This window comes from Osmia bicornis, chromosome 16 (genome assembly GCF_907164935.1).
Source record: "Osmia bicornis bicornis chromosome 16, iOsmBic2.1, whole genome shotgun sequence".
NCBI lineage: Eukaryota > Metazoa > Arthropoda > Insecta > Hymenoptera > Megachilidae > Osmia > Osmia bicornis.
The window spans coordinates 8,017,145-8,041,273 of NC_060231.1; the positions used below are offsets into that span (position 1 = coordinate 8,017,145).

The window sequence follows — 24,129 nt, forward strand, 5'->3', positions numbered from 1 at the left end:
TGCAACCCAAAGTGCACGGGAGCAAAGACGCATTAAAGAAATGGACGAGTCAACTTTGTAATCATACATAACAGTTTAGCGCGTTCGTTTATCAACTATAAAAACTTGATATCTCGTAGCGTTCAAAGTCAAAGGTGACTTCGTGGGACGTAAAGAAGTTGAATTCATCTTAACTGCAGTTTCCACAGGTGTATGGAAACAATTTTTGTGGATTACACTTTTTATGCGGAGTGTACCATAGATGCATGCATTCATTGCGCACGGATGAACGTCACGAAGAATGACATTTAAAATTTGCAGTTAAAGATCAGACGATAAAAACGCATTTACGCGATTGTGTGTGTGACAATTGCGTTACACAGAGTATCGAACGAGCCACAGAGTGCATCATGAACATGGACAACGATTTGGATCAGCATTTGTTGCACCAGTTCAGCTGTTTAGGTACAACCGACAAGGAAGATCTGGTGAAGCAATTACAGAGGCTACTGCCTGGTAGCCAGCTGAATGAAACAACAGCTACGTTTTTCCTTGATATGAACAACTGGTAAAATGTTGTTTAGAATGTTGTTCTACGTTGATCCAGCTTCAATATGCAACCTAACCCTAACGTCGCCATGTTTACGTGTTTTGTCTTGGACTTTTATCTTGATCTCATTGACAGCTTATATGTATTTGCAAATGCAATATTTCGTTTTTATGCTCGGTCTCGTCTAGCTTTTCTTTATGCAATTGCTTTGAGTATTTAGATCCATTTGGTGGGACACAATCCTGTTAAATTATATTTAATTTAAAAAGAGATCAGAAAACTTTGAATCCTTTGTTAGACTTTAAAAATATAAGAATTGTATGTATATGTGATGTGATGTGATGTGATGTAATGTAATGTACGAATAAATGTTAACAATAGATATAAAATGAAGGCACCTTAGAAACAATACGATGGTATTGTTGTTATCCTTGTATAAGTATTAAGTATTTTGTTTATAATTACAGGAATCTTCAAGCAGCTGTATGCAGTTACTTAGACTTTGAGTCCCCAGTTCAAAATAAATTTCCTTGTATGACATTAATATGCGATAGTACCATTGGTGAAGGAGAAGCAATACCACCTCTTACTAATTTTCGAAAATCATGGCATATACAAAACAGTGGTACAGAAGCATGGCCTGATGGAGTATGTCTACAGCATGTAGGAGGTGTACAAATGGGAGAATGTACAAGAGTACCAGTTCCATCTTTAGGACCCAAAGAAACAACAGAAGTAAGCGTGAACCTCCAAAGTCCTTCTAACTGTGGTCTGTTTCGAAGTAAATGGAGAATGATGGTGAAATCTACAGAAACCTGTTTTGGAGGTAGATACACATACCTTTCTTATCAGATGATACCTGTATGATATTTTTAATGTTGTAATCTTTCTTTTGTGTTTAGATGTAATTTGGATACTGCTTGTAGTAAGTGAAAGTGGTACCTTAGCAGTTACTCAACAACTTCATCAGTTAAGTACAACAACTGAAACAACTAATGATACATCTACAGATGTAACAACATTATCCAGTGATTTAACAACATTGTACCCCCATGGTATTCCGTAAGGATTTTCCTTAAACTTTTTAAAAGAGCTTTCTGATTGTTTTGTATCAAGTGAGTGAAAAATAACATATTTGTTTAAAATACTGCTTTAAACAATAAAAGTAATATTTTACCGGCAATACAAGGAATAATATTTTCAGCAGATATTTATGATTTAAGAACGTATTGGATTTAAATATTGTATAGAAATAACGATTTTATTAAATTAGGAGTTCCATACATAAGGCCTTTTATCGTCCATGCTTGTCAGTTACATCCTTGAAACATTCTTTTTAGTTTTTTTCTCTGTAATGTAAAATGAAACACTTATGATTTATGATCGTTAAATTTAGAACTGTAACAGGCATGTATGGACCACATTAAGAACTGGTACTGAAAAAAAAAAAAAAAGTGGATATAGATATAAATATATAAATATAAATATAAATACAAATACAAATAAATATATCAAATTGCTAAGATACGAGTATATTAAAAATATAATTTTTATTAGAAAATAAATTATAGACAAAAATAAAAATTATAATACTGATTTAATATCATTCGAAAAATTACATTCTTAATATTAATATTGAATTTAGAAAAAAGCGTAAAAACCTGTTCAATTATAATTTTATTCATCTTGGTGCAATTTGATTGCACCATGATTTAAACAGCCATTGGCATAGGTATTTTTGCATGTGGTTCATATCCGATTAGTTTAAAATCTTCGGCTATAAAATCATCAATAGTTTCAACGTTTCTAACTATTTTTAATTGTGGAAATGGTTTTGGCACACGTTTAATTTGTTCTTCAAGTGCAGATATGTGATTAAGGTAGACATGACAGTCACCCATTGTATGTACAAATTCACCTGGCTAAGAATAAACAAAGAAATACAAGTTTCTGTTAAATATTTGTGAACCTTCTTTTCTTTATATAAAGTTACCTTTAAATTTGTAATGTGAGCTAACATATAAGTTAAGAGGGAATACGATGCTATGTTGAATGGTACCCCAAGACCCATGTCGGCACTTCTTTGATACAAGTGACTCGATAATTCCCCATTGCTTACATAAAACTGTACAAAACAATGACACGGAGGTAAAGCCATTTTTGGAATATCAAGTGGGTTCCATGCTGACATTATTATTCTTCTATCATTGGGAGTATGTTTTATTTTCTCTATAACTTCTTTCAACTGATCGATACCTATAAAAATAAAATTGAACATTAGAGTATTCTTAATTGATTAATTTCGGGTATAACATTTACCTTGTCCCTCATAATTAGCGCGCATATCCTTGTATTCTGCTCCATAATGTCTCCATTGAAATCCATAAACAGGTCCTAAGTCTCCCTCTTCCCTATCAGTGAATCCATAAGAATCTAAATACGCACGTGAACTGTTAGTATCCCAAATATGAACATTCTTCTCTGATAATTCTTTGGCATTTGTTGATCCTTTTATGAACCATAACAATTCTTCTACCACTCCCTTCCAGAATACTCGTTTTGTAGTTAATAGTGGAAATACATCTGTAATGATGAATTTTTTCAATCATTAGTTTATGATTATACGAACAAATGTGTTAGAGAAAGAACGAAACAGAAAGTATACACAGAAAAAAATCATAAGAAATTCTTTGTAATGTTCTTTAGAAAAGATAATGCTTTGCGAAAGATACATTAATTATATAAATTCCGTTACTATTTCGCAAATTAAATCGCATATGAGTTCCAAAGATAGATAATGTGCCTATGCTGGTTCGATCATTCTTTTCAGCTCCTGTTTTAATTACTCTCTTAATCAAATTCAAATATTGATACTCCTCGTGTTCCTCTATTTCTACACGTGTTACTTCACTTTTCTTTCCATTTCCATTCATCTCTATTATTTTATCAATCATATCATGTGCGACGTTTTGGTTTAACAAAATTACTTTATTTTCACTCATAATTAGACAAAAATCGCGGCAAAATACCAAATAAAAGGAAAGGAATTACGTTCTTAACGCGTTTACTTTAAAGTTTATTTATTTTTCTCTGCGATGCGATGCTGCGATACAACGGGAAGGAAGGTGCGAATCGGTGATATACTAAATTCGCCGTTACAAAAATTTGAAATTCAAAATGCCCATGGTAATTGAAAGGAAATTTAGTTAAAAATAAAAAATTCATTTTTCAAATCTTATTATTTCTTATTCAGAATTTTTCAAAAATATGTATTAATGGTACGTTTTCACAAGAGTCATGATAATTTTGGCTCTAGAAAAAAAATTAATAATATCGTAACATTATGTGTAACGAATAAAGTGTTAATACCGAATAACGAAAGAAATTTATTATAAACAATCGGCATACCGATTGTGAAAGAAAAAGTAATGTTTTTTCTCTCTCTATCTTTCGTTCCATCGAAACAAACCAATGATGATTTTTCAGAAACGTGACACACGGGGTTAATTACGAGAAAGTTTTATTAAATACATTATTTGAACAATCAAGATGGTATTTGATACTGTAAATTCATCTGTATTGAAAGTTATTGAACCATACAGAAGATGGATAATAGAAAATCCTCAATTATTGGCAGATGTGGAAAACACAGTACAATGTTTATCTTATTTTACAGCTGGTTAGAAAACTTGTTATCCTTTTTAACAGATAAATATTTTCAATTTGATTTACATCAAAAATATTCTTTTAGGTCAATTTAATAATTCTACATTTGTATCGGAGCTTCTTTATTCTTTATCAAACTTAATTGTACTTTTTAACGATTTGTTAATGTGTAGCGGAAAGTGTATGCGTTTAAAATTTCCGCAATTTGAATCTAAAATTAAAATTTGGTTGACTGTGGTAGAATATACGGAGACTTTGTTTGAAATCTCTGCTAAAAAATTATGGGGACAAACTGGCAAGTGGTATATAATCACTATTATACAAATATTTAAGTGAGTCAGTGATAACAAATTTTAAACTACAAATCTTTATTCCATAACTTGTGCGAATAATCTTATTATAGGACTGTCTTGAGGCTTTTGTTAGTTCACTTGTACAAAGAACGGATAACAAAAAGTCCTCCTATTCAACCACTCAACAGAGGAAAGTTAAACGAGTCTGATGATGATAAACTGAAAGAAGGATTTAAATTGAAACGATGCGGTACTGTTGTCAGAAGTATAAGGGGCACAAATAATGCACCTATGCGTATATGGGAACCTTTATCTTCTACCATTAGCGATAATGATAATTTGAATTGTTCATCTGCATCAGAAAAGAATTTACTTTTGGCAGAGGTACACCTTGATGCTGAGTTGAATTAATTATGATACAACTATATTCTGTCTTTTAATATTCGTTATGTTTCATGTTTAGAGTCTTTACATTGTGAAACCATTACTTCATTTAGGATGTATATCTCTTACCGGAGAAAAACAATGGCTGCCATGGTTATTGTCATTTGCCATTGATTCGCTTAGGTAATTAACTGGTTATCGATGATCTATGAAAATAAACAATCTGATATGACTGATATTTTTGTTTCAGTTTAAAAATATTCAGCAACGAAGCACAAAATATGTTGTTCAGTAAAGAGGAAGAGAAAGAGATTTTTAGAAGAAGACTTGCTTTGTTTCTTTATATATTGAAGTCACCATTTTATGACAGATATAGTTGTATTAGGATATATGCGATTCTCACTGCTTTGTCCAATAAAGTGCCTTTGGCTAAGTTTGTAACAGAAAGGATAAAAACATATCTACCACATTGGCAAAGCACATATTTTTACACGTGGTCAAGCTAGTTTACATAAGATTAGCGAATATTTTATAAAACTAAAATTATTAGTACAAAATATTATTTCAGGGTGGGATTATAAATAATAATAGGTAATTAGAAATATAAGAAAAAGGTGTAACTTGAAGAATTGATTGATATCGAAGAAGTGATATAGATATAAAGTTTACAGATGTTTATTTATTACAGGTGAAGGTAATAAAAAAAGATGTAATTCTTATACTTTAATTAAGCATTTAGGAATATATTTATCATATTACTGATATATCTTATATTGGATAAAAAATACAAATATTTTTTATTTGTATAATCGAAATAATATTTTGCAAATGTTTCGTTTTGCTTAAAATAATAATATAGAATATTTTTATCACTTCAGATTTTTTTACTTAAACCTATATTAACACAGCTGTTATGATCCATTTATGCCTTTAAACGTAAAAGATTTGTACACATTTATTTTTTATACTACTTAATAATTCTTTTATAAACTACGAATTTCATAAGGCGTATATAACAAATATGTAGAGAGGATAAATGAATACATATAAAACGTAAAAAACGATACTTTCTTATAAAATATATTTCCCTGTCCAATATATTTTATGAATTCTTTTACATTAAAGTTTCTAAGTGTTAAATTACGGTAAAATGCGTAGCAATAGTTTGCAAATATATTACATTTAAAAAGAAACATAGCATAGCAGAAACTATAAATATGGCCTTTGGAATTCAGTAACAGCAAAATTTGCATAAAAAATTACTTATTCACACATTTGGAGTAATGAATTTATAGTAACATCCTTTTTCCCGTGATTCGCATCATAAACTGACTTAATCACTTCCTTGTCCACGTTTGGGAACATCTCCGAAATCTGTAAATCGTATACTCGCAGAAATGATTATAATATGAAAACGAGCACTTATTTTGAGAACCATTATTTTTATACCTGTTTTAATTCAACTTCAGCATTTGGCATAGAACTGGGTACAACAGGTGAGGCTGCAGCAGCTGTAGGTGGTGCAGTGTAAACGTTTACCGGCGCATACTGTGTCATACCAAACATTGTTGAGGAGGGAACCATCATAATTGGAGGTGCAGCACTCATATATGGATGGCATTTCGTCTATGAATATACCATATCCATAATCACAATACCAGAAAGAAATTAATTTCTTGTAATATATATTTAAGAATCTTTACCGTATAACTGAAAACTAGATTTATCATTCCTTCTTGATTGTCTCCTTGTTTTCCACTAAGCATATACCAATCTTCGTGTATTTCTCCTTTTTGCAAAACTTGGGGTGGAATATCTATGTGACCCCATGCAATTAATTCATCCATTACAAAAGAGCATTCATCATAGATTTCTATGTATATTTGTGTAACTCCTGGTGGCAAATAGCTGTAACAACAACAAAAAAGAATATACATGTAGTAGGTAAATATAATGGAACAAATATATTGTATAAAAAGTATACCATTGAATAACTTTGTTCCAATGAGGATTTTTTGCTCCATTCGAGCATGTATGCGTTTCATAAACTGCATGACCAACTCTTAATCTCACATAAGGATCCATTCTTGTCATTCCATAGTTTTTCACTAGTTTAGCCTACAGGAAGTATCTTTTTGAAATTATGAATAACGTATTATTACAAATAAGATATATTGCTACTCTATGAAATTAAGATGAAATTCACAAATTGGTAGCAAAGTCATAGGAAAATTACCTGAACAATTGTTATACTAAGTCTACCAACATGCGGTTCATGCATGGCTGGCATATTTTGCATTTGCAACTGATGAAGCGCAAGAGCAGCTTGTTGATCCGCTGCTTCTTGTTGTTGTTGAGCATTGCGCTCTTCTAATCTAAGAAATCCCTGAGGAAGAGGGCCCAGAAAAGCCTGAAATAATAATTATTTTATTAGTATCCTTTTTATGGATTCGGATAAAATAACCACAATTATTTTTACTTAATTCAAGAGAAATTACAAGATTTGGTCTAGAAATTGCATTATTTACCCGTCGTTTCCATTCTTCGTATAAATCTGATCGCCTCTCGGTTTCCATAACAAAATTCTTCCAACTTTTAATGGACTTAAAACGCTTTTCTACACCGTTTTCTCTACGTCTATCTTTCCTTTAACTGAAACCTATCAAACTACACCTATTTTTTTAATACATCGGATTAATCATAACATGCATTTGACACAGTGACAGTACGCCATCTTAAGAGATTTGCGAAGAATGCAATTTACCTGTATGTATATATGTATATACATATATGTATGTATGTACCTAAGTATATATATAAATAAATATATAACTTTCAAATCAAATGACGATACTTGAAATTTCAATTTAAAATAACAATCGTACAGCAAGTATTTATAGAGTAAAAATGTTTGAAATCAGTACTCTGATCAACATTTTATTGATAACAGTTAATGAAATCACGCAAGCGATAAAATGCAATATGTTTAATGAAAAATGTAATGTAATCAGATTCGAGAACTAATAGCTGAATAAAGGATAAACATAGCGGGCTACATAACGTTGTAAAATTTTTGCAATTATTATTATTTATTTCAAAAGACATGTAATTATTTAGGTTTGTTCTCCTTTATCCTTTATATGTTTGCTCTTTTAGAAATGATTATAAATTGTAACAATGATAGCCTAATGTGGCCTAAGTCTAGTGACGTTTACGAATGAGTACCACTGAAATTGAAGAACATCTTGGAATAAGAGTATACTCGGTAAGAGATTAATGATGTGAAGAGTACTTAGCAAATTGTGTTTCGTTAATCCTGTTTAAGCGATTTTATCAGAATAATATTCATTCTAGTACCATGGCATCGGTTTTCTCTATCGGTGTCTCTAAAATCACTCCAGCCGCTTTTTTACCTCGGTTATGTAAGGTTAGTATCTCTCATAATATTATATCATAATGTACTTTTGAAAGTTATCGTTGTATGAAAATAATAACTGAAGGTATTATTAAAATGTTCTTATTAACATTTTCATAACAGCTGAAAAAAGAATGTCCTCTATCTCATTATTTTTCCAGATACCAAAAAATCACAATGCGATACAAGTAGCTTTTATGAAAAGATTAGCGCTATGCGATCCTGTTCGTAAGCCTGCCCCATTTAAATATTGGGAGAAATTGTATTCTGCATTTCAAATGGCAAAGACTTCAATTGTAATGAGGTATGATGAAAATACCAGAATAATAGTTGTGGATGGTCCTCCAGCAGTTGGGAAGACCAAACTCTGTGAAAAATTGGCAGAACAATTTGGAATGATGTACATGCCACCACCAGGGCACGATGAGCTTTACATAAATCCTTATGGGTATGACTTGCGTGAAATGGATTCAAAGTTACCACTTCATGCTCAGAGTTATGATCTAGAAAGATTTTTAGCAAAACCAAATGATGTAAGAGTACCATTCTTTCAATTAATGTATTATCTAATGAGATTCGAGCAATATGCAAATGCAATACTCCATGTACTATCAACTGGTCAAGGAGTAGTGCTTAATAGATGCGTTTACTCAGATATTGTATTTACGGAAGCTATGCTAAAATCTGGTTATATCAGTAAAGAAGCAATGTCACAGTACATGTTTATGAAAAACAAAGGATGCAAAAAACTCTTTAGGCCACATTTGGTAATATACTTAGATGTACCTCCGGAGCTTGTTAAGGTAGATTCTTCTTGTCTCTTTCAATTGAATTCCAACACTGTTTGTTTTAAAGTAATCTGACTACAATTAATTTACATTAATTTATCACAGGAGAAGATTAAGAAAAGAGGTAATCCTCATGAAGTAAATTCCAAAGTCTTTACAACGAAATTTTTATCGGATTTAGAAACTGCGTACAAAGAAAAATATTTAAAAACATTAAAAGAACATTCGCAATTATTAATTTACGATTGGTCCAAAGAGGGTAATTTTAATGATGTTATTCACGATGTAGAAGAAGTTGATCTGGATACTTTTAAAAAACCAAGATTAGCAGATTGGATATTTGGTTCTGTAGCTGAAATATATGAGGCAATACAAATATTTCAAGAAAAAGTTCCAATAGTATTGGACATGTATAACAATATGGAAGTTCCACCTCGTGAGTTGTATTGGACAGCCGAAGAGTTTGATCTAATAGAGTCAACAATGAATAGTGTAAGTATACCATCTTTTACATATTTGAGAGACAAGATATTAATACTTACAAATTTTCTGTATTTTTTCAGATTCCCGCTGAAAAATATGACTATGGATTTTTTCCAAAGATTGATAAAAATCTTTGGTTCAAAGATGACCAACCAGAACTTAATCCATTTCGTCGAACTCCTCGTGATTTTGTAAATCTTAATAAAAGTATGTAGTAAAAGATAATAGTAATCTAACGTAATTCTAGAGTTTGAGAAATAAAGTTTTCCTGTAATAAACAAAAGAATTACAAGCAGCATTATAGGAACGGAACCCTAATTTTAGCGAGTTTCGTTCTACCACCCTTTTGTCAATTTTAATATTCTTTATAATTTATTTCATACTTACACTTGTAATATATTTTCAAATGTATATAATAAATCCGTTTATGAGATATGATATTTCAAAATGTCATTATTATTATTATTTCATTTCTGCGTTAATACACGTTAAAAATATAAATATATTTCCAAAATTACATCCATACATAATACATGAAGATTACGAACAGTTTAAATATATTTCATCTCGTTTGGTATTATATCTCTAAACACATATTTTTCAGAACTAGAACGTTAATATAAGAAAACTAAAAAGAAAGAGAATGAAAGTACCATTCCTATGTTTTTAGTTATTATGTAGCAAAATTTGCACAATTCATACAAATACTTTGGCTTGCACAAACATCAACAACGGTAGTTTACAAATATATTACGTTAAATCTTTACAGTTTTTATACTTCTGTGCTCGATTATAAAATCATATCTAAACTGCTTTACTTTTTTTTTTTTTTATCTTTATCAATAGTATTTCTGTAAAAATAGTAAACCTTAGCTGTTTTTAACCATCTTTTCAAATTTTCAATATTTTAGTAGTATATTCTTAATAGAAAACACCACAACATAATAAAAAAATGTTAACAAAAATGATTATTTACCAAAAATATTACTCATTTTCATTATTACTACGTTATAAACAAACGTTAAAATAATCGTTTATAAATTTACACCATGCACTTAATTTTGTCAATAAAACGTTTACAATTAATTTATTTGTACTTCGTCTTTATATATTTCATTATTGCATGAACAAAATAAAATAAAATTTAGTTGGAATAAAGTATTTTTCAGTCACAACATATTGAACACATTTTAACAAAAGATTTATAGAAATCAGTAAGCATATTAGAAACAATTGGGCAACTCTGATAGTAGCTTGCTATACCATTTAAGTGCATTCATGTTTTATATATAAAAAATCTGTACATAAAATATTAAACTTAACTCGTTATACCAATTATGGAATTTGTAAAATGTTTCTGTAATCAAACATACATAATACTAATTTCCTTTTTTGCATTTGCCACTCTGGTTATGACAGTAATATTTCGTGCAATCGATTGATGCTATCGATTAATCTAAGGTTTTAAGGAGCTAAACTGCAACAAGAATTAGTTTTTCGAGCAGTTTTGTAAAATGCTTTCGACTGAGCGCTAAGGCCCTCTGATTTTGAAACAAGATCATCCAATTTCTCTCCTCTTTGAAGAACAGCTTCCAATGTATTGTGCTAAAAAATAGATAAAGTGAAAAAGTGAATTTAATTTATCTATTACTCTTAACATCCTGTACCTACCAAAATGATTTTGGTTTCATCTAAATCATTCTGCATTTTGGTAAGAGCATCAGCTTCATTTGGATTTTGATATTTTGCTAAATATACATTAAGCTGTGCAAAGTCAATGGTAGCTTCGCTTAAAGTATCCCATGTTGACTGTGGATACTTCAATGAAAACTCATCCATAACTTTTGTAATTAATGTATGAGCCACTCTTCTTGGATATTCATGATCCGATATAAGAACTGCAGCAAGATTATCAGCTCTAACATATACATGACACATGTAATCTGTAAAAACATTGATATACATAAAATATTATTTTATCAAAACCAAACAAAAATTCGTTTTATTAATAGTTATACCTCCTTCTTTCACGCTTTGTCTCGAACTGTTCTGAGTTCTTTCTACGATAGTTTTACTTACAAAGCTCATAAATTCTTTAACGCTTCCTCTTTGAAAAAAAGAGAATGATTCTACATCATAGGCAGATTTTAAGGTTGTTGCCGATGTAGGATTTTTATATAAAACTGATAATGCATATAATTTTACCATGTTTTGGCTACAAAATAAAAAGAGATCTATTTGTTTTTTTTTTATCAGATTAGAACATTTGACATTTTGTGTAAAATATAATTTATTTTTTCAGTGTGTTGCAGTTTTCCATAGACCTTTGTTACCAAAGAAAAAGAGATATTTTCTGTTCAATCTGAATACGTCAAACCTACCACGAGTATAACACATTTCCACTTTAGTTCTTTAAAACATACAACACACATCAGATATACACTTACTGTTAAACCTGTTTTGTTCCTAATAATAATTTAGTGACTATTCCTATATTTCATTTACGACTACACCAGACTACACCTACTTCAACCTTAAGAAGCAAGGAAATCGCCATGTTGCTCATTTAAACAGCGGTTCTCAATTACTCAAATTCATTGATCGATTTCATTGGTAAATTTGACATTTATTGTCAAGGTATAAACATAATTATGACAAACATATGTGTGTTAATTACATAATAATACTGTTTCAAATTTTTCATTCAACATTTTATACACACACTATATGTGTAAAAGCCAGTGCATAGTAATGTAATGGTTCTTTCTATTATAAATTCAAATTACATGACAGTATTAGAATAATCATCTGAATAATCAATTAATAGAAATCTATGTATGTACATACACATATGTACATACGCATTGATCTACAGTTTGCCGCCAAAAAAGTGGGATGATGAAGTATATATAGTTGGTAGCCATGATAGTAATGTCTTACTTTTCACAATTCACAACCATTGATCGTTCATTTTGAAGAAATCTCATCAGTTTTTTACCAATATTAGTTGAAAAAACTTCAAACAAATTAGAGTTAATCTCTGTTGTCCACAAGAGGTGTATGATTTTTCATTAGTCTTTGGTTCACTGAGAATAAACATGACTGCACTCTACTTGGAACACTATTTAGATAGTAAGTATTTTTTCTTTTATCTGCTGTAAAATAGAAAAAACAAAACACATAAATGATATAAAATTATGTTAGGCTTACATATGATAGTACTTTTAATGTAAATATTTAAGTTTATTTAAGTTTATCAAAAGGTATATTGAAATATGACAAACAAATTGATATCGTGTGAAAGGTATAAAACATCTTTTTTACTAGCTCAATTTTGTTTACTTAGGTTTAGAGCATTTACCTATTGAATTACAAAGGAATTTCACGCTGATGCGTGATTTAGATGCCAGGGCACAAGGATTAATGAAAGATATAGATAAACTAGCTGATGACTATTTAAAAAATGTGAAGAAAGAGTCTCCAGAAAAGAAGAAAGAACAATTGACTCATATTCAAAACCTGTTTAACAAAGCAAAAGAATATGGTGATGACAAAGTTCAATTAGCAATACAAACATATGAATTAGTGGATAAACATATCAGAAGGTTAGATTCAGATTTGGCAAGGTTTGAAGCTGAAATACAAGATAAGGCTTTGAATAGTAGTAGAGCACAAGAAGAAAACAATGCCAGTAAAAAAGGTAGAAAAAAGTTGAAAGAGAAAGAGAAAAGAAAAAAGGGTGCTGCAGGTGCCAGTAGTGAAGATGAATCAAAAACAGCTAGGAAAAAACAGAAGAAGGGTAAAATTTATTATTATTGTTATATTTGAGCTTATGTGTATTTGTTAAAATTAAAATAAAAATGGTAACTTGTTGCTAAATATATATACCTATTCTAGGTGGATCTGTTGCTTCTGCTTCATCTGCTGGTGCTGTAGGAAGTGGTGCACAAGTTGACTCAACTGCACTTGGCCATCCAGCAGATGTTTTAGATATGCCAGTGGATCCTAATGAACCAACTTATTGTCTTTGTCACCAAGTTTCTTACGGAGAAATGATTGGTTGTGATAACCCAGATGTAAGTCCATATTACATGTTTCTCCAAACATTTTATAATTTTATATCGATTATCATACATAATTTTCTTTTCTTTTTTTCTATAGTGTCCTATAGAATGGTTCCATTTTGCTTGTGTCGGATTAACTACAAAACCTAAAGGGAAATGGTACTGTCCTAAATGCACACAAGATAGGAAAAAAAAATAAGTTTTAGGATAATGTATAAATATATTCAACTATTTAAAAAAAATACTCAAATATCGTTTCTAAAATTAGGATATTGGACTTTTCATGATTTAACACGGAACGAAGTTAAATTGTATGAAAAGAAAATGAGAAGTTTGTAAAAAAATACAAAGTACTGAAGTCTGCATTTGCATTGCATCTAATGTTATTGAAAAAATGTTTACATCTTAATCAATGTGGTATTATTTAAAAACGGATATGTTGGGAAGTAAATATTCTTCTCTCTTAAACATTATATGAAACTATTAACTACATACATGTAATGAACAACACTAAAATATTATACTCAAAACATTGATTATTGTTAACAGTATTAGATGTAATGGAAAAACAGCGAAATATCAGCTTATCACAGAAAATAAGATTTGAGAATCGGCCATAACTATTATTATCTTTATATATTTCTTTTTTATGTACAAAATAGTAATTTATTATAAATGGGCCGTTTTTTGAATGTCTGTGATTTGCTTGTTAACTTTATACTTATTACATAAGTATTGAATCATAATTATAGTATTAAAGTAAAATTATTACTGTTTTTATATTTTATAAATGTAAATGATATTGTATAGAATAAACTTTTGTTGAAATAAAGTATACTATATGTATAAATAAACCTTGTGTATATACAAGTGAAAACAAAATATATGTATTGATTTACAAGAACACATTTTTAATAGCAACATCTGTTAAAGGATATATAAGCTATATGTATGTACAAGAGATAACTGTAAATGTACTTAATTCTGATGAGAATGAAAAATTTTAATATACTAGAGTAATATTTCGATTACTATTAATTACTATTTAAATGACTAACTGTAAGATTTTTAAACCTGTAACTAGTTTGTGAAATGATTTTTTAATGATTTTTTAATGATTTTCACTACTAATAAAATAATATTTACCAACAAAATTAATTGATTAGATAATCACGATAGTTTAATAAAAAAAAAAAAATAAAAAAAAAATTGACTAGAAAGTTGAATGTAATAAAAGAAAAAATTTGTTTACTATGGGATGCCAGATTGTAAATTACAACACTGACTAGGAGGAACAGTCCAATTATAATGATAGCTCATACGATATCGTATCTCTTTCACGCATAATGCTCCAGATGCTTGATAGTATTCATGCAGATTTTTCATATTTTCAATGGTTTGTTTGTGTGTAATTATATATTGATTGGAACATCCACGTGATCTGTATTCTGTGTCAAAACGTACATCGTGTTTTCTTTCAATGTTTGCCAAAGGAGCCAACCAAAGACCAACAGATACATCTTCTGCTTTATGCAATCTAAAAATACAAAATGTTAAAACATATTCTATAACTGATATTGCGAATTAAATTTTCTATTAAAACTCACTTGAGAATATCCATGTTTGAAGCAATAAATTTGACTAAATTATAGGATAAGACATATCCACCGCCTAGAGCATAAGGCAAATAATAATCACACAATACCCAGTCTGTTTCTTTCCAAGGTCCGCTTCTTTTAACTTGTGCCTTTCCATTAAAGAAACCCCAATATAATTCTTTCCTTGTACCTTTGCTCTCCCATTTATCTAGTTCTTTTAAAAGTTTATGTACTAAAACGAATGTATCATCGTCGCATTTCAATAAAAAGTTAAAATCATAATTCTTATAAGTCTCTTTAAGAGCATACAAAAGTTTTTTTGTTAAAGTTCCATAAGAGTCAGTTAACCTTGGTAACAACAATAAGTCATTGAACTTTTGTTTTTCAGATTGCAAAGTTTCCTTTTGCTCTGTCAATAAATCTAAAGTTCCTATTACAAACAAATGTTTAACCGTAGCTTGTTTCTGTGGTAACCAAGTTTTCCTGATAGTTGCTCTTTGTTCCAAATTGTCAGGGCTAGAGAGTATAAGTATTATCAGTCTGAATTTCGATTTAGCTTTAATTTCTTTCTCATTCTGCGAACATCTTGTCGCAGATAAATAATGTATACATAGGAAAACTACCATGACTATTATCAATAACGTTGGAATGTTCAGTTTTACATGCAGTTTTTTCCTGATCATCATGTATAAATTTTTTGATGAAGGCCTTAATGGCAAAAGAGTTACAGAATCCATGAGGTAAACAAATTTGTCAGTAAGGATTCTTCTTAACCTTTTAAACATTACCTTCTTATATACATGTTCGATACTTTGCAGCTCTTTAAATGCTTGCTTCTACGATGAATATAATATATTGTTGCATTCTTCTTTTAAAGATAGGCAATTATCTTTTTTGTTTGAATGAAGACCTAACTCCATCCATCAATAGGAAGATTCAGCTGTTTAAACCTAACTTTCAGTGAATTATCCCCACCATTTTTAATGTATACGTCACCATCATTCGAATTCTTCTAAAGAATTGAAGATTTTTATTTTACTTTAACAATTAATACTATAATTGATGTAGAAATAAATTATATACACACGTAAGTTTGTCAGTGAACGTTTTTCTTTTTATTACTTTCAGAAAATTTAATTTAGATATAAAACAGCTGTAAAAAATTGACTGCTCTTTATCATTAACAATTAAATTAGCATGGATTTTTGTATCATTATTGTTGAACTAAATAACCTGTTAATAGATAACCACCTGTATCGCTAGTTAAAATATCAGGGTGAGTTCTATCTGGTAAAACTTGATACGAACGTAAAAAATTGGAATTAAGTCTTAGATTAATAACATTCTGCTTCTGTTTCAGCATCATATAAGTCTCTTGCAAAGGTTCTCGATGTACATGATAAATTACAAATGGTCTAGATGCTCCTAAGAAAGACAGTAAAGCAGTAGCAATATTTAAAGGATGTTCTTTAGCTACAATAACTAACCCTCGAGCTTTTGAATTCTGTACAAGTTCTACCGCACGTTGCGTTTCAAAAAACCATTTTGGTTTTTTCATTGGTATAATTTCTGTAGATTCATCTTCGTTAGACTCGTCTAATTTTCGTTTCAATGTAGTTAAATTACTATCTGTATCCTCTTCTTTAATAATTTCACTTGATTTATTAGTATTCTCTAAACAGTTTTCAATATCTGTCTTTTCATCTTTTAAAATTTCATTATCAGTCAACATATTTTTGCTATTTTTACTTTCATTTTCTTTTGACTTATTTTTCCTATTATGTATCTTTTTTGAAATGTTATCTAAGAGGGTACTTTCACCCTGATAATGTAATCTTAAAAAGCTATAAATATTAACATTAACAAGCCTGTTTAATTGTTCTTCAGGAAAATTCATGCTGTTAATTAGCATGGCCTGATGTACATTTCCAGGATGCAAATTGATTAAGCATCCTTCAGTATTTGTACCAATTCTGTTCAGCATTGCAGCTGCTGGTAAACCTTGAGATCCACTATCATATAATATGTATAATCCCTCTGACTGAACATCACTATATGACAATAATTGTGCTAAGGTATCCATTCTTAAATTTGCAATTTTACTATGATCTAGTTGAAAGTATACATCGTGTAAAGAACTTATATTTGGTTTACATACAGTTAAATACCGAAGATACTTCTTTTCCTTTTTCTTTAAATACTTTTCTTGCGAGTATCCTGTTCGATCTAAGAAACATTTATTGTTTTCAATCAAACTACCCACTATCTCTTTACCACTTTTACCAGACTCTTGAAGCTGAAGAATTTCTTCCTTGGAAAGTTTCTGTGATGTGCCATCATCGTTAATGGTACGATTATCATTACCGCTTGGTAGCTCATTCAATAAATCATTCAATGATTCAGTTTCTGTTGTTTCTATCAAGGTATGTGTCCGTTTTCCATGTTTTGCTGGTATCATCTCAAAAGTAGTCCAAAAACGCTTCCCAATAATTTGACTCATATCTACTAAATCTCTTCCTAGAGTTAAACTACCATTAGTGGTTACCTTGTAGATTTTTTTAAAGTTCTGTTTCTTCACTATCACATATTTTCCTTCCGTAATTATATTGTCTTCGCTTTCACACATGTTTTCTAACTTCATAAACTTCTTCAAAGAAGACGTTTCTATTTAAATATGTATATAATATGTTAACGTGTCATTTATAGGTTAAAAATATTTGATACGCCTTTCTCTCAGCTTCATAGAACAAGTTTCATGATATTTTACTTTTATGTATTCATACAGATTTATATATTAAAAAAGAAATAATACAATTAAGAATGAATTTGGATTATGACTTGATCTAACCTATTATAATCCTACACAAGTATTTACTAACACGTTGCTGAGAACATATCAGGAACATCTGTCATTAAAGGTTAATGAAGTAATGTTAAAAAGAAAATTTTCTTTCTTCTCTATTTTGTACTAAATTTGTCTAAATGTTGATATAAACAAACTTAAGCCTCATAATATAAAATATTTGTAATCTTCATATTTATTTGAATCAAACAAATTATGATTTTTAATTTTGATTACCTTTTTATTGCAGCAAATAAATAAAAATGTTCCCTTATAAAGAATTTCAAGCAATTGTACTTGCTGGTGGAGGAGGATCACGTATGACTGAACTTACTCATGGGCAACATAAATGTTTATTACCAATTGGAAATGTACCAATGGTTTGGTATCCACTTCAATTGTTGGAACACACTGGCTTTAAGGAAGCTATTGTTGTTGTATCTGAAAATATGGAGAATAATGTATCATTAGCTATAAATAAGTTGAATCTTAAAATTAAGGTGGATATTGTTTCTGTCGAAGATGCAGAAGAACTTGGAACCGCAGATTCTATTCGACTTATTCATGAAAAAATTTATACAGATTTTTTGGTAATCTCCTGTGATTTAATTACCGACGTTGATATATCCGAAGTTTTAAATTTATATAGAAAACACAATGCTAGCATTACCGCACTGATGTTGCCCACACCGAAGGTGCCAGATGATTTTGTAACTCCAGGCCCTAAAAACAAACAGAAACCTGAGACTGATTTGATCGGTATTGATAATGAAACAGGACGTTTAATTTTCCTAGCATCAGGTTCTGATTTTGAAGAAACTATTAATATTTCACAAACTCTCCTTAAAAAACATCCAAGCTTTACTCTTCATTCAAAATTAATGGATGCCCATTTGTATATTATCAGTAAGTGGGTTTTAGACTTACTGATGCACAATAAGTAAGTAATATTGTATAAAAAAAAATACATTTAATGCATGATTAAAATTATGTTTTTTCTTTATAGAAATTTAACTACATTGAAAGGTGAACTTCTTCCGTATATTGTTAGTAAACAATTTTCTAAGCCTCCTAATAAGCAGTGTGCGGATGATAAGAACACCTCCATAGTACAAGTAGATTTGAAAGAAGACATCTACCGTTTTGCAGTTGAGAAATCACTAGATGAGTTAATTAGGAAAATGTCAGCATATAACGATCATAGTACTGATTTAGAGGATGCATATAATGGAGACATAATTAGGTGTTATGCTTATATCGGTAATGGAAAATTTGGTTTAAGAGCAAACACCATACAGATGTACCATTTTATTAACACCAAGGTAAAAATGATAAAGTGCAATTTTTTGCAGTTGATAAGTTTGTAACAAATGAAATATTTTAGATATTTGAGTGGTGGAATGCTGATAACTCTTATCAACACCCTTACTTTCGCTCTGAACAATCTCTTTTAATGAAGATTTCACCTACAGCTATTGTACATAGCACACAAATTCAAGATTGCAGTGTAGATGATAATGCTTTAATTAATGAAAAAACCTCGCTTAAAGAAAGTCACATTGGACCAAATGTACTTGTCGAATCTAAGACTAGAGTATCATCCAGTATTGTAATGGAAAATGTAACAGTTAAGCAAAGGTATTTTAAATTAACTAAATTTTGCATTTACATTTTATGTTCAAAGGACAGTATTTTTATTTGAGTCAACATTTCCAGATGTGCGATACACAATTGCATATTGTGCAATGGTTGTGTCATAGAAGAAGGTACAGAATTAAAAGATTGCATTGTTGGTCCTCAACATACTGTAATAGCTGGAAGTCAACATTCTCGTGAAGTCCTTACAGATCCAGATAAGCTCATAGAGATTTAATTGTTTAAAACTATCTTTAATATATTAATTGCTTAAATAATAAAATAAGTCTAGAAAAAATAACTGTCTTATCTATAAAATAATACTTTTTATCTATTGACTTTAATTCAAGTAATGAATAGAAAATCTCCTAATTTAAAAGTTAACGATCTTGTAGCTACATATAAACATTTTTTAATACAATTATGAGATAATACAATTTTATTTGAACGATTAACTATTAAAATGAGAACCACTGTTGTCGACCCGAACATAGGAACGAGACTTGACTTAACGTCTCTTTTGTATCGTTCCGTTGAGTGAAATGGTAAGCGTGTATTAAAAATATTAAAATCTATTTATTTCCAAGTAATCGTAGAGATTTATTAGCCCGGATAAGTTAGAAATGACTTATTAGATATTCTAAAAGTAATATAAAGTTATAGTTGTGATGTAAATAATCGAAATAAATATATATTAGCGGTGTACGATATTTGGGGTTATACAAAAGAATGAATGATCTGACACAACGTTTAACTTGTGAAAAACTTAATTTTCATTACATCCAGTTTCGTTAACTCGAAGATTATACTTTTGTTCAACTTTCAAAGTTCTTTTATTGGTATAATTAAAAGATGATGAAGTTAAAATGATGTATATTCATAAAATTTTTTTTTACTTTTACAGACGAAAGGTACGTCGAGTTTTGGTAAGCGGAGGAACAAGACACATACATTGTGCAGACGATGTGGTCGTAGTTCCTACCACATTCAGAAGTCACAATGCGCTCAGTGTGGTTATCCACAGAAAAAAATGCGATCTTGTAAGTACATTTATGAAGAATTTTTGTTTGTTTTGTAAGAGACAGTGCCTACTTGCATGTTGTTTCAACATAAATATGTAACTTTGGAGATTTAGAAGACTCTTGTACATATTTGTATTATCCAATAAACTGTTTCATTAAATTTGGAATTGATGAACTTTAGATAATTGGTCGATAAAAGCTAAGAGGAGGAAAACCACTGGCACTGGTCGTATGCGTTACCTGAAAATTGTTCGCAGGAAATTCAAGTGAGTTTTACAAGCAATAAAATCTGCTTTTCATAAAAATATATTAAAGCAAGAGATTATTAAAAGAGAAAATATTCTCAAAATATTAAGTATTTTTTCATATTTTTTTCAGAAATGGATTCAGAGAAGGTTTGCCAAAGCCTAAAACAGTTCAATCCAAGTAATCTTACACTTTGTCATTCTGTTATATACCTATATAATTTTGACTATCAATAAAATAATTTGAAAAGTCCAAAAAAATAATCTGTATTATTTATTTTAAAATAATCCTAGCTTATTACGTACTAACTGTGTTAATATTTTATCAAAGTACAGAATAAAAAGGCATGACAGTAAAATGTAAAAAAATACTGAAAGGTGGGGTTGTGTAGTGACTGCGCAAACGCGGCGGAACTTTCGATTGCATTCGAGCGTATAATTACCGCGGTTCCATCAATTTTTCTTCAGTAACTCGCGAATTTGTAACGCAAAATGATACCTTACGTTCGCTCTTAAAATCAATTCAAGAGACGATCGGTCTTTGGTGTTAATAAGAACGGTATGTTACGGAGCCGTGCTCTACCAAGATTCCGCCTTCATAAACATCGTAGAATCAAGAACAACCGTATGATCATATAGCATTAAGTAAAAAATAGCCGAAGATAAAGCAGGGTGGTTTTGAAGTTTGAAAATTGAATTGATAAAAATATTACCAAGTACAGACACTTGGAAGTTCATTATACAAATGACTGTTTTCAAGAAATTATTTGGTGTGTATAGAAATATTTTCTACTTTTAAATGCTATTATTAAACAATTATATTTGACGAACAAAAGAATTAATAAATATTTTATATTTTCAGGCAAGTACCTTTTGATCACAAACACTGTTAGTTGTGGCTTGATGATGGCAGGGGCGGATATGATCCAGCAACGTCGTGAACACTGGAAAAAGAGCAATGAGTACTTGTCAAGCAGAAGTTGTGTAATAGCAGCCTCCCTGGACGATGAACAGCAGCAAGAGGAGTTCAGCAGTACCGCAGTCTCCAACGCGAACACGTATATGCACAATTATATGCGAACTAGAAACATGACAGCCGTGGGCTTACTTCAAGGACCTTTCCACCATTGGTTCTACATGATGCTTGACAAAATGTTACCTGGCAGGACTGCGATGTCCGTTGTTAAAAAGATGTGTCTCGATCAAACGATCGCCAGTCCCACTTGCTTAGGTATATTCTTCGTAGGTCTTGGCGTGTTAGAGCATCGCCAGATCAAGGAGATCTACGAGGAGTTGAAAATGAAATTGTACGACACGTGGAAAGTATGTAACTAAAGTTTCCAATTTACCTACGTCACAAATTGTAAATACATACATGAACAGCAAGTATCCATTTTTTTTTTCCAAGGTTGATTGCTGTTTTTGGCCTCCCACTCAATCCGTGAATTTTTTCTTCATTCCTCTCCGCTATCGAGTACTATACACGAACTTTATGACAATGATCTATGATATTTTCTTGTCGTACATTAAATACGTAAGTACTATTTTCCTTGCATGTTCAGATACAATTTTTCTCTTACAATTCATTAATTTCACAGGATGCTCAATATGAACAATGACAAATCTCAGGGGACTGAACCACCAGTTGAAATCACTGGAATTATTAATATTCGTTTCATTGTAATTACTTATAGCTAGTATTGTAATACCATTTAATGTATGTTGTACATATATAAGAAACAAAGCTAACTGCAAATAAACTAACTTTTGTATAATATTTCCCATGTCTAATTTTATAATCCCATTATCGATTTAGTTAGGTAAAATTAGATATATTAAGCCTTTTCGTTCGTTTGATTATATTAGCCGTTAATAACATCAAATAAACAATGCAGCATTCATTCAGACTTACAGCGGCGTCAAGAGTTTCGAAACGCTGCTTATCAAAACATTTATCACCAGAGATGATACGTATATGCAACTGTGTGATGAATCTTCAAAGAATTTTCATTCGTTCTCTTATCGCACACAATAATCGTCTATTGAAAGTAAGTTGTTTATTAGAATGACAGCTTTTGTTTGTCATTTGGCGGCACTGGGATTATAGTCTTCTAAGCCGCCAGTCGCCAACGAGCAAATACCGATTATGGAAATGTAAATACAAACAATAAACCGAGCAAATGATAAACAAGACTAGCAGATATCTGTACACTTCCCATAATTAAGCATTATGGAAAGTTGTACAAGATTAAATTAATGCGTCAGTTTATAATAGTTCTGTCTTTATAGAAATTTTACAAAACAATAACAGTTGTTAGTTTAAATAACAGTTGTTAGAATTTGCTCTCTTTTCTACTTGTAAACAAATCTATTTTTCTCCCTGCAAAATACTACTTTACATTTATGGATTACACAATGCGAAAACATTTCCATAAAAACAAATACTTGTTCTAAAAATGCATTAATTTATTAAATACGGTAAAGACGAACAAAATATATGGTTTCTATACCTTGTATTTGATGTTAAAAATATCAACTTCACTGAAATATAATTGTTGAATAAAGACGGATCGAAGTAAGCGGTAAACAAAAAAGTTATTATAATGTTTATATGTATAAACAATAAACATATCATAAATATACATCCGTGATTATCCATGATTAAATTGATTGCGAAATGGTGGTAGATCCAAAAGTCGAGCAGTGCCAAGGAATATCAATGCTGGAAAACATACATTAAATTCAGCAAAAAATTTATTACACGAACTACTCAGAAATTCTGAGTCAGAATTAACCTTAAATTATCATTAATTAAACATGTTGAAAGCATGACTGATGCAAAACATTTTTATATAGAAAAGGTGTAATGAAAATGAATTACCACTTCCAATTGTATACATTATAGATTTTCCAATATTTCTTTGAAATTTCTTTGAATGATGTGAAACATATAAGCCAGAACCGATAAGACCACAACCGCTAACAATTCTACATCCCAAACAATCACGATTTCGGTGATTAATAATATTATCCACTGTGCTTGATGTTTCTGGCATTTTATAATAAACAATTATGTGATCAAATATGTAAGAGATGTGTACATATATATGTATTAACACATATGTATGTCTGATGAAACTTTTTATCAGCACAACTTTGCTATGA

At 30.2% G+C, this 24,129-nt stretch overlaps 13 protein-coding genes and 2 long non-coding RNA genes across 30 annotated transcripts; 7 read left to right on the top strand and 8 right to left on the bottom strand.

The window, feature by feature from the left end:
• Positions 1 to 59: 59 nt before the first annotated feature.
• On the top strand, positions 60 to 1,712 carry LOC114880087 (protein ILRUN). The gene is made up of 3 exons (XM_029195718.2): positions 60 to 547; positions 997 to 1,355; positions 1,432 to 1,712. Exons 1-3 carry the CDS (start codon positions 390 to 392, stop codon positions 1,593 to 1,595), a joined length of 681 nt encoding a protein of 226 aa, XP_029051551.1. The 5' UTR covers positions 60 to 389; the 3' UTR covers positions 1,596 to 1,712.
• LOC123988590 lies at positions 690 to 1,017 on the bottom strand. Its single transcript, XR_006830200.1, has 2 exons — positions 928 to 1,017; positions 690 to 771 (listed from the first exon to the last, which is right to left on the bottom strand). It is a non-coding gene; the product is annotated as an uncharacterized LOC123988590 (long non-coding RNA).
• Positions 1,713 to 1,763: 51 nt separating the features above from the next.
• Positions 1,764 to 3,630, bottom strand: LOC114880079 (thymidylate synthase). 2 transcript variants are annotated; one of them, XR_003790021.2, is made up of 5 exons: positions 3,285 to 3,630; positions 2,849 to 3,112; positions 2,523 to 2,785; positions 2,191 to 2,451; positions 1,764 to 1,965 (listed from the first exon to the last, which is right to left on the bottom strand). XR_003790021.2 is itself a non-coding variant. In XM_029195705.2 (4 exons), exons 1-4 carry the CDS (start codon positions 3,529 to 3,531, stop codon positions 2,242 to 2,244), a joined length of 984 nt encoding a protein of 327 aa, XP_029051538.1. In that variant the 5' UTR covers positions 3,532 to 3,630; the 3' UTR covers positions 2,108 to 2,241. The 2 variants fall into 2 exon arrangements, 1 of the variants encoding a protein (XP_029051538.1); XM_029195705.2 differs by lacking the exon at positions 1,764 to 1,965 and having other exon boundaries at positions 2,108 to 2,451.
• LOC114880077 (peroxisomal membrane protein PEX16) lies at positions 3,624 to 5,683 on the top strand. Of its 3 annotated transcripts, none has more exons than XM_029195704.2 (6): positions 3,624 to 3,715; positions 4,016 to 4,208; positions 4,281 to 4,497; positions 4,599 to 4,872; positions 4,952 to 5,055; positions 5,123 to 5,683. In XM_029195704.2, the coding sequence occupies exons 2-6, from the start codon at positions 4,079 to 4,081 to the stop codon at positions 5,376 to 5,378; spliced, it is 981 nt and encodes a 326-aa protein (XP_029051537.1). In that variant the 5' UTR covers positions 3,624 to 3,715; positions 4,016 to 4,078; the 3' UTR covers positions 5,379 to 5,683. The 3 variants fall into 3 exon arrangements, with proteins under 3 accessions (XP_029051537.1, XP_029051535.1, XP_029051536.1); XM_029195702.2 differs by having other exon boundaries at positions 4,281 to 4,527; positions 5,123 to 5,682; XM_029195703.2 differs by lacking the exon at positions 3,624 to 3,715 and adding an exon at positions 3,813 to 3,954 and having other exon boundaries at positions 4,281 to 4,527; positions 5,123 to 5,682.
• Positions 5,684 to 5,936: 253 nt separating this feature from the next.
• LOC114880080 (toll-interacting protein B-like) lies at positions 5,937 to 7,637 on the bottom strand. The gene is made up of 6 exons (XM_029195706.2): positions 7,401 to 7,637; positions 7,109 to 7,282; positions 6,857 to 6,990; positions 6,576 to 6,780; positions 6,322 to 6,498; positions 5,937 to 6,246 (listed from the first exon to the last, which is right to left on the bottom strand). The coding sequence occupies exons 1-6, from the start codon at positions 7,446 to 7,448 to the stop codon at positions 6,136 to 6,138; spliced, it is 849 nt and encodes a 282-aa protein (XP_029051539.1). The 5' UTR covers positions 7,449 to 7,637; the 3' UTR covers positions 5,937 to 6,135.
• Positions 7,638 to 7,977: 340 nt separating this feature from the next.
• On the top strand, positions 7,978 to 10,006 carry LOC114880075 (NADH dehydrogenase [ubiquinone] 1 alpha subcomplex subunit 10, mitochondrial). Of its 2 annotated transcripts, XM_029195696.2 has the most exons (5): positions 7,978 to 8,137; positions 8,227 to 8,299; positions 8,449 to 9,090; positions 9,181 to 9,567; positions 9,639 to 10,006. In XM_029195696.2, exons 2-5 carry the CDS (start codon positions 8,231 to 8,233, stop codon positions 9,771 to 9,773), a joined length of 1,233 nt encoding a protein of 410 aa, XP_029051529.1. In that variant the 5' UTR covers positions 7,978 to 8,137; positions 8,227 to 8,230; the 3' UTR covers positions 9,774 to 10,006. The 2 variants fall into 2 exon arrangements, with proteins under 2 accessions (XP_029051529.1, XP_029051528.1); XM_029195695.2 differs by having other exon boundaries at positions 7,980 to 8,299.
• Positions 10,007 to 10,344: 338 nt separating this feature from the next.
• On the bottom strand, positions 10,345 to 12,576 carry LOC114880088 (synaptobrevin homolog YKT6). 3 transcript variants are annotated; one of them, XM_029195719.2, is made up of 4 exons: positions 12,499 to 12,576; positions 11,577 to 11,773; positions 11,230 to 11,501; positions 10,345 to 11,163 (listed from the first exon to the last, which is right to left on the bottom strand). In XM_029195719.2, exons 1-4 carry the CDS (start codon positions 12,543 to 12,545, stop codon positions 11,023 to 11,025), a joined length of 657 nt encoding a protein of 218 aa, XP_029051552.1. In that variant the 5' UTR covers positions 12,546 to 12,576; the 3' UTR covers positions 10,345 to 11,022. The 3 variants fall into 3 exon arrangements, with proteins under 3 accessions (XP_029051552.1, XP_029051554.1, XP_029051553.1); XM_029195721.2 differs by lacking the exon at positions 12,499 to 12,576 and adding an exon at positions 11,940 to 12,459; XM_029195720.2 differs by lacking the exon at positions 12,499 to 12,576 and adding an exon at positions 12,006 to 12,456.
• A 27-nt stretch (positions 12,577 to 12,603) lies between these two features.
• Positions 12,604 to 14,504, top strand: LOC114880085 (inhibitor of growth protein 5). 2 transcript variants are annotated; one of them, XM_029195713.1, is made up of 4 exons: positions 12,604 to 12,690; positions 12,905 to 13,357; positions 13,456 to 13,634; positions 13,720 to 14,504. In XM_029195713.1, exons 1-4 carry the CDS (start codon positions 12,657 to 12,659, stop codon positions 13,819 to 13,821), a joined length of 768 nt encoding a protein of 255 aa, XP_029051546.1. In that variant the 5' UTR covers positions 12,604 to 12,656; the 3' UTR covers positions 13,822 to 14,504. The 2 variants fall into 2 exon arrangements, with proteins under 2 accessions (XP_029051546.1, XP_029051545.1); XM_029195712.1 differs by having other exon boundaries at positions 13,456 to 14,504.
• Positions 13,681 to 16,005, bottom strand: LOC114880076 (beta-1,3-galactosyltransferase 6). Of its 3 annotated transcripts, none has more exons than XM_029195700.2 (3): positions 15,230 to 16,005; positions 14,875 to 15,159; positions 13,681 to 13,768 (listed from the first exon to the last, which is right to left on the bottom strand). In XM_029195700.2, coding segments are annotated over exons 1-3 (1,062 nt in total). In that variant the 3' UTR covers positions 13,681 to 13,767. The 3 variants fall into 3 exon arrangements, with proteins under 3 accessions (XP_029051533.1, XP_029051534.1, XP_029051532.1); XM_029195701.2 differs by having other exon boundaries at positions 13,701 to 13,789; XM_029195699.2 differs by lacking the exon at positions 13,681 to 13,768 and having other exon boundaries at positions 14,795 to 15,159.
• A 229-nt stretch (positions 16,006 to 16,234) lies between these two features.
• LOC114880074 (translation initiation factor eIF-2B subunit gamma) lies at positions 16,235 to 20,038 on the top strand. 5 transcript variants are annotated; one of them, XM_029195693.2, is made up of 5 exons: positions 16,235 to 16,307; positions 18,313 to 19,002; positions 19,069 to 19,384; positions 19,447 to 19,700; positions 19,779 to 20,038. In XM_029195693.2, exons 2-5 carry the CDS (start codon positions 18,326 to 18,328, stop codon positions 19,933 to 19,935), a joined length of 1,404 nt encoding a protein of 467 aa, XP_029051526.1. In that variant the 5' UTR covers positions 16,235 to 16,307; positions 18,313 to 18,325; the 3' UTR covers positions 19,936 to 20,038. The 5 variants fall into 5 exon arrangements, with proteins under 5 accessions (XP_029051526.1, XP_029051524.1, XP_029051523.1 ...); XM_029195691.2 differs by lacking the exon at positions 16,235 to 16,307 and adding an exon at positions 17,561 to 17,643; XM_029195690.2 differs by lacking the exon at positions 16,235 to 16,307 and adding an exon at positions 17,870 to 18,147.
• LOC114880073 (tRNA (adenine(58)-N(1))-methyltransferase non-catalytic subunit TRM6) lies at positions 16,309 to 18,385 on the bottom strand. The gene is made up of 2 exons (XM_029195688.2): positions 18,300 to 18,385; positions 16,309 to 17,884 (listed from the first exon to the last, which is right to left on the bottom strand). Exon 2 carries the CDS (start codon positions 17,859 to 17,861, stop codon positions 16,434 to 16,436), a length of 1,428 nt encoding a protein of 475 aa, XP_029051521.1. The 5' UTR covers positions 17,862 to 17,884; positions 18,300 to 18,385; the 3' UTR covers positions 16,309 to 16,433.
• Positions 18,412 to 22,466, bottom strand: LOC114880096. The gene is made up of 4 exons (XR_003790026.2): positions 22,340 to 22,466; positions 22,124 to 22,247; positions 18,733 to 18,785; positions 18,412 to 18,503 (listed from the first exon to the last, which is right to left on the bottom strand). It is a non-coding gene; the product is annotated as an uncharacterized LOC114880096 (long non-coding RNA).
• Positions 20,223 to 21,228, top strand: LOC114880092 (60S ribosomal protein L37). Its single transcript, XM_029195725.2, has 4 exons — positions 20,223 to 20,242; positions 20,602 to 20,737; positions 20,901 to 20,985; positions 21,098 to 21,228. The coding sequence occupies exons 1-4, from the start codon at positions 20,240 to 20,242 to the stop codon at positions 21,147 to 21,149; spliced, it is 276 nt and encodes a 91-aa protein (XP_029051558.1). The 5' UTR covers positions 20,223 to 20,239; the 3' UTR covers positions 21,150 to 21,228.
• LOC114880086 (mpv17-like protein 2) lies at positions 21,332 to 22,741 on the top strand. Of its 3 annotated transcripts, XM_029195716.1 has the most exons (4): positions 21,332 to 21,734; positions 21,827 to 22,287; positions 22,373 to 22,498; positions 22,563 to 22,741. In XM_029195716.1, exons 1-4 carry the CDS (start codon positions 21,710 to 21,712, stop codon positions 22,581 to 22,583), a joined length of 633 nt encoding a protein of 210 aa, XP_029051549.1. In that variant the 5' UTR covers positions 21,332 to 21,709; the 3' UTR covers positions 22,584 to 22,741. The 3 variants fall into 3 exon arrangements, with proteins under 3 accessions (XP_029051549.1, XP_029051547.1, XP_029051550.1); XM_029195714.1 differs by having other exon boundaries at positions 22,373 to 22,741; XM_029195717.1 differs by having other exon boundaries at positions 21,332 to 21,523; positions 22,373 to 22,741.
• An 815-nt stretch (positions 22,742 to 23,556) lies between these two features.
• On the bottom strand, positions 23,557 to 24,103 carry LOC114880093. The gene is made up of 2 exons (XM_029195726.2): positions 23,846 to 24,103; positions 23,557 to 23,686 (listed from the first exon to the last, which is right to left on the bottom strand). The coding sequence occupies exons 1-2, from the start codon at positions 24,018 to 24,020 to the stop codon at positions 23,616 to 23,618; spliced, it is 246 nt and encodes an 81-aa protein (XP_029051559.1). The 5' UTR covers positions 24,021 to 24,103; the 3' UTR covers positions 23,557 to 23,615.
• Positions 24,104 to 24,129: the final 26 nt, after the last annotated feature.

Excerpts from the sequence above, each read along its gene's own strand:
- LOC114880077 (XM_029195702.2), top strand. The coding sequence starts at position 4,079 with ATGGTATTTGATACTGTAAATTCATCTGTATTGAAAGTTATTGAACCA. Across the intron at positions 4,873-4,951 it reads AGAATTTACTTTTGGCAGAG|AGTCTTTACATTGTGAAACC; the intron begins GTACACCTTGAT and ends TTTCATGTTTAG. Across the intron at positions 5,056-5,122 it reads TTTGCCATTGATTCGCTTAG|TTTAAAAATATTCAGCAACG; the intron begins GTAATTAACTGG and ends TTTTTGTTTCAG.
- LOC114880087 (XM_029195718.2), top strand. The coding sequence starts at position 390 with ATGAACATGGACAACGATTTGGATCAGCATTTGTTGCACCAGTTCAGC. Across the intron at positions 548-996 it reads TTCCTTGATATGAACAACTG|GAATCTTCAAGCAGCTGTAT; the intron begins GTAAAATGTTGT and ends TTATAATTACAG. Across the intron at positions 1,356-1,431 it reads TACAGAAACCTGTTTTGGAG|ATGTAATTTGGATACTGCTT; the intron begins GTAGATACACAT and ends TTTTGTGTTTAG.
- LOC114880073 (XM_029195688.2), bottom strand. The coding sequence starts at position 17,861 with ATGAAGTTAGAAAACATGTGTGAAAGCGAAGACAATATAATTACGGAA.
- LOC114880074 (XM_029195693.2), top strand. The coding sequence starts at position 18,326 with ATGTTCCCTTATAAAGAATTTCAAGCAATTGTACTTGCTGGTGGAGGA. Across the intron at positions 19,385-19,446 it reads ACCATTTTATTAACACCAAG|ATATTTGAGTGGTGGAATGC; the intron begins GTAAAAATGATA and ends GAAATATTTTAG. Across the intron at positions 19,701-19,778 it reads AATGTAACAGTTAAGCAAAG|ATGTGCGATACACAATTGCA; the intron begins GTATTTTAAATT and ends CAACATTTCCAG.
- LOC114880085 (XM_029195712.1), top strand. The coding sequence starts at position 12,657 with ATGACTGCACTCTACTTGGAACACTATTTAGATA. Across the intron at positions 12,691-12,904 it reads CTTGGAACACTATTTAGATA|GTTTAGAGCATTTACCTATT; the intron begins GTAAGTATTTTT and ends TTGTTTACTTAG. Across the intron at positions 13,358-13,455 it reads TAGGAAAAAACAGAAGAAGG|GTGGATCTGTTGCTTCTGCT; the intron begins GTAAAATTTATT and ends TACCTATTCTAG.
- LOC114880075 (XM_029195696.2), top strand. The coding sequence starts at position 8,231 with ATGGCATCGGTTTTCTCTATCGGTGTCTCTAAAATCACTCCAGCCGCT. Across the intron at positions 8,300-8,448 it reads TTTTACCTCGGTTATGTAAG|ATACCAAAAAATCACAATGC; the intron begins GTTAGTATCTCT and ends TTATTTTTCCAG. Across the intron at positions 9,568-9,638 it reads TAGAGTCAACAATGAATAGT|ATTCCCGCTGAAAAATATGA; the intron begins GTAAGTATACCA and ends GTATTTTTTCAG.
- LOC114880093 (XM_029195726.2), bottom strand. The coding sequence starts at position 24,020 with ATGCCAGAAACATCAAGCACAGTGGATAATATTATTAATCACCGAAAT. Across the intron at positions 23,687-23,845 it reads AATGTATACAATTGGAAGTG|CATTGATATTCCTTGGCACT; the intron begins GTAATTCATTTT and ends TATGTTTTCCAG.
- LOC114880088 (XM_029195719.2), bottom strand. The coding sequence starts at position 12,545 with ATGAGATTTCTTCAAAATGAACGATCAATGGTTGTGAATTGTGAAAA. Across the intron at positions 11,774-12,498 it reads ATGGTTGTGAATTGTGAAAA|CCAAAACATGGTAAAATTAT; the intron begins GTAAGACATTAC and ends TTTATTTTGTAG. Across the intron at positions 11,502-11,576 it reads ACAAAGCGTGAAAGAAGGAG|ATTACATGTGTCATGTATAT; the intron begins GTATAACTATTA and ends ATGTTTTTACAG.
- LOC114880092 (XM_029195725.2), top strand. Across the intron at positions 20,738-20,900 it reads ACAGAAAAAAATGCGATCTT|ATAATTGGTCGATAAAAGCT; the intron begins GTAAGTACATTT and ends GATGAACTTTAG. Across the intron at positions 20,986-21,097 it reads ATTGTTCGCAGGAAATTCAA|AAATGGATTCAGAGAAGGTT; the intron begins GTGAGTTTTACA and ends TATTTTTTTCAG.
- LOC114880079 (XM_029195705.2), bottom strand. The coding sequence starts at position 3,531 with ATGAGTGAAAATAAAGTAATTTTGTTAAACCAAAACGTCGCACATGAT. Across the intron at positions 3,113-3,284 it reads GCGATTTAATTTGCGAAATA|ATGTATTTCCACTATTAACT; the intron begins GTAACGGAATTT and ends TCATCATTACAG. Across the intron at positions 2,786-2,848 it reads CGCTAATTATGAGGGACAAG|GTATCGATCAGTTGAAAGAA; the intron begins GTAAATGTTATA and ends TTATTTTTATAG.
- LOC114880080 (XM_029195706.2), bottom strand. The coding sequence starts at position 7,448 with ATGGAAACCGAGAGGCGATCAGATTTATACGAAGAATGGAAACGACGG. Across the intron at positions 7,283-7,400 it reads ACGAAGAATGGAAACGACGG|GCTTTTCTGGGCCCTCTTCC; the intron begins GTAAATAATGCA and ends TTATTATTTCAG. Across the intron at positions 6,991-7,108 it reads TTAGTATAACAATTGTTCAG|GCTAAACTAGTGAAAAACTA; the intron begins GTAATTTTCCTA and ends TACTTCCTGTAG.
- LOC114880086 (XM_029195714.1), top strand. The coding sequence starts at position 21,710 with ATGACTGTTTTCAAGAAATTATTTG. Across the intron at positions 21,735-21,826 it reads TGTTTTCAAGAAATTATTTG|GCAAGTACCTTTTGATCACA; the intron begins GTGTGTATAGAA and ends TTATATTTTCAG. Across the intron at positions 22,288-22,372 it reads AATTGTACGACACGTGGAAA|GTTGATTGCTGTTTTTGGCC; the intron begins GTATGTAACTAA and ends TTTTTTTCCAAG.
- LOC114880076 (XM_029195700.2), bottom strand. The coding sequence starts at position 16,005 with ATGTTTAAAAGGTTAAGAAGAATCCTTACTGACAAATTTGTTTACCTC. Across the intron at positions 15,160-15,229 it reads TCAAACATGGATATTCTCAA|ATTGCATAAAGCAGAAGATG; the intron begins GTGAGTTTTAAT and ends TTGTATTTTTAG.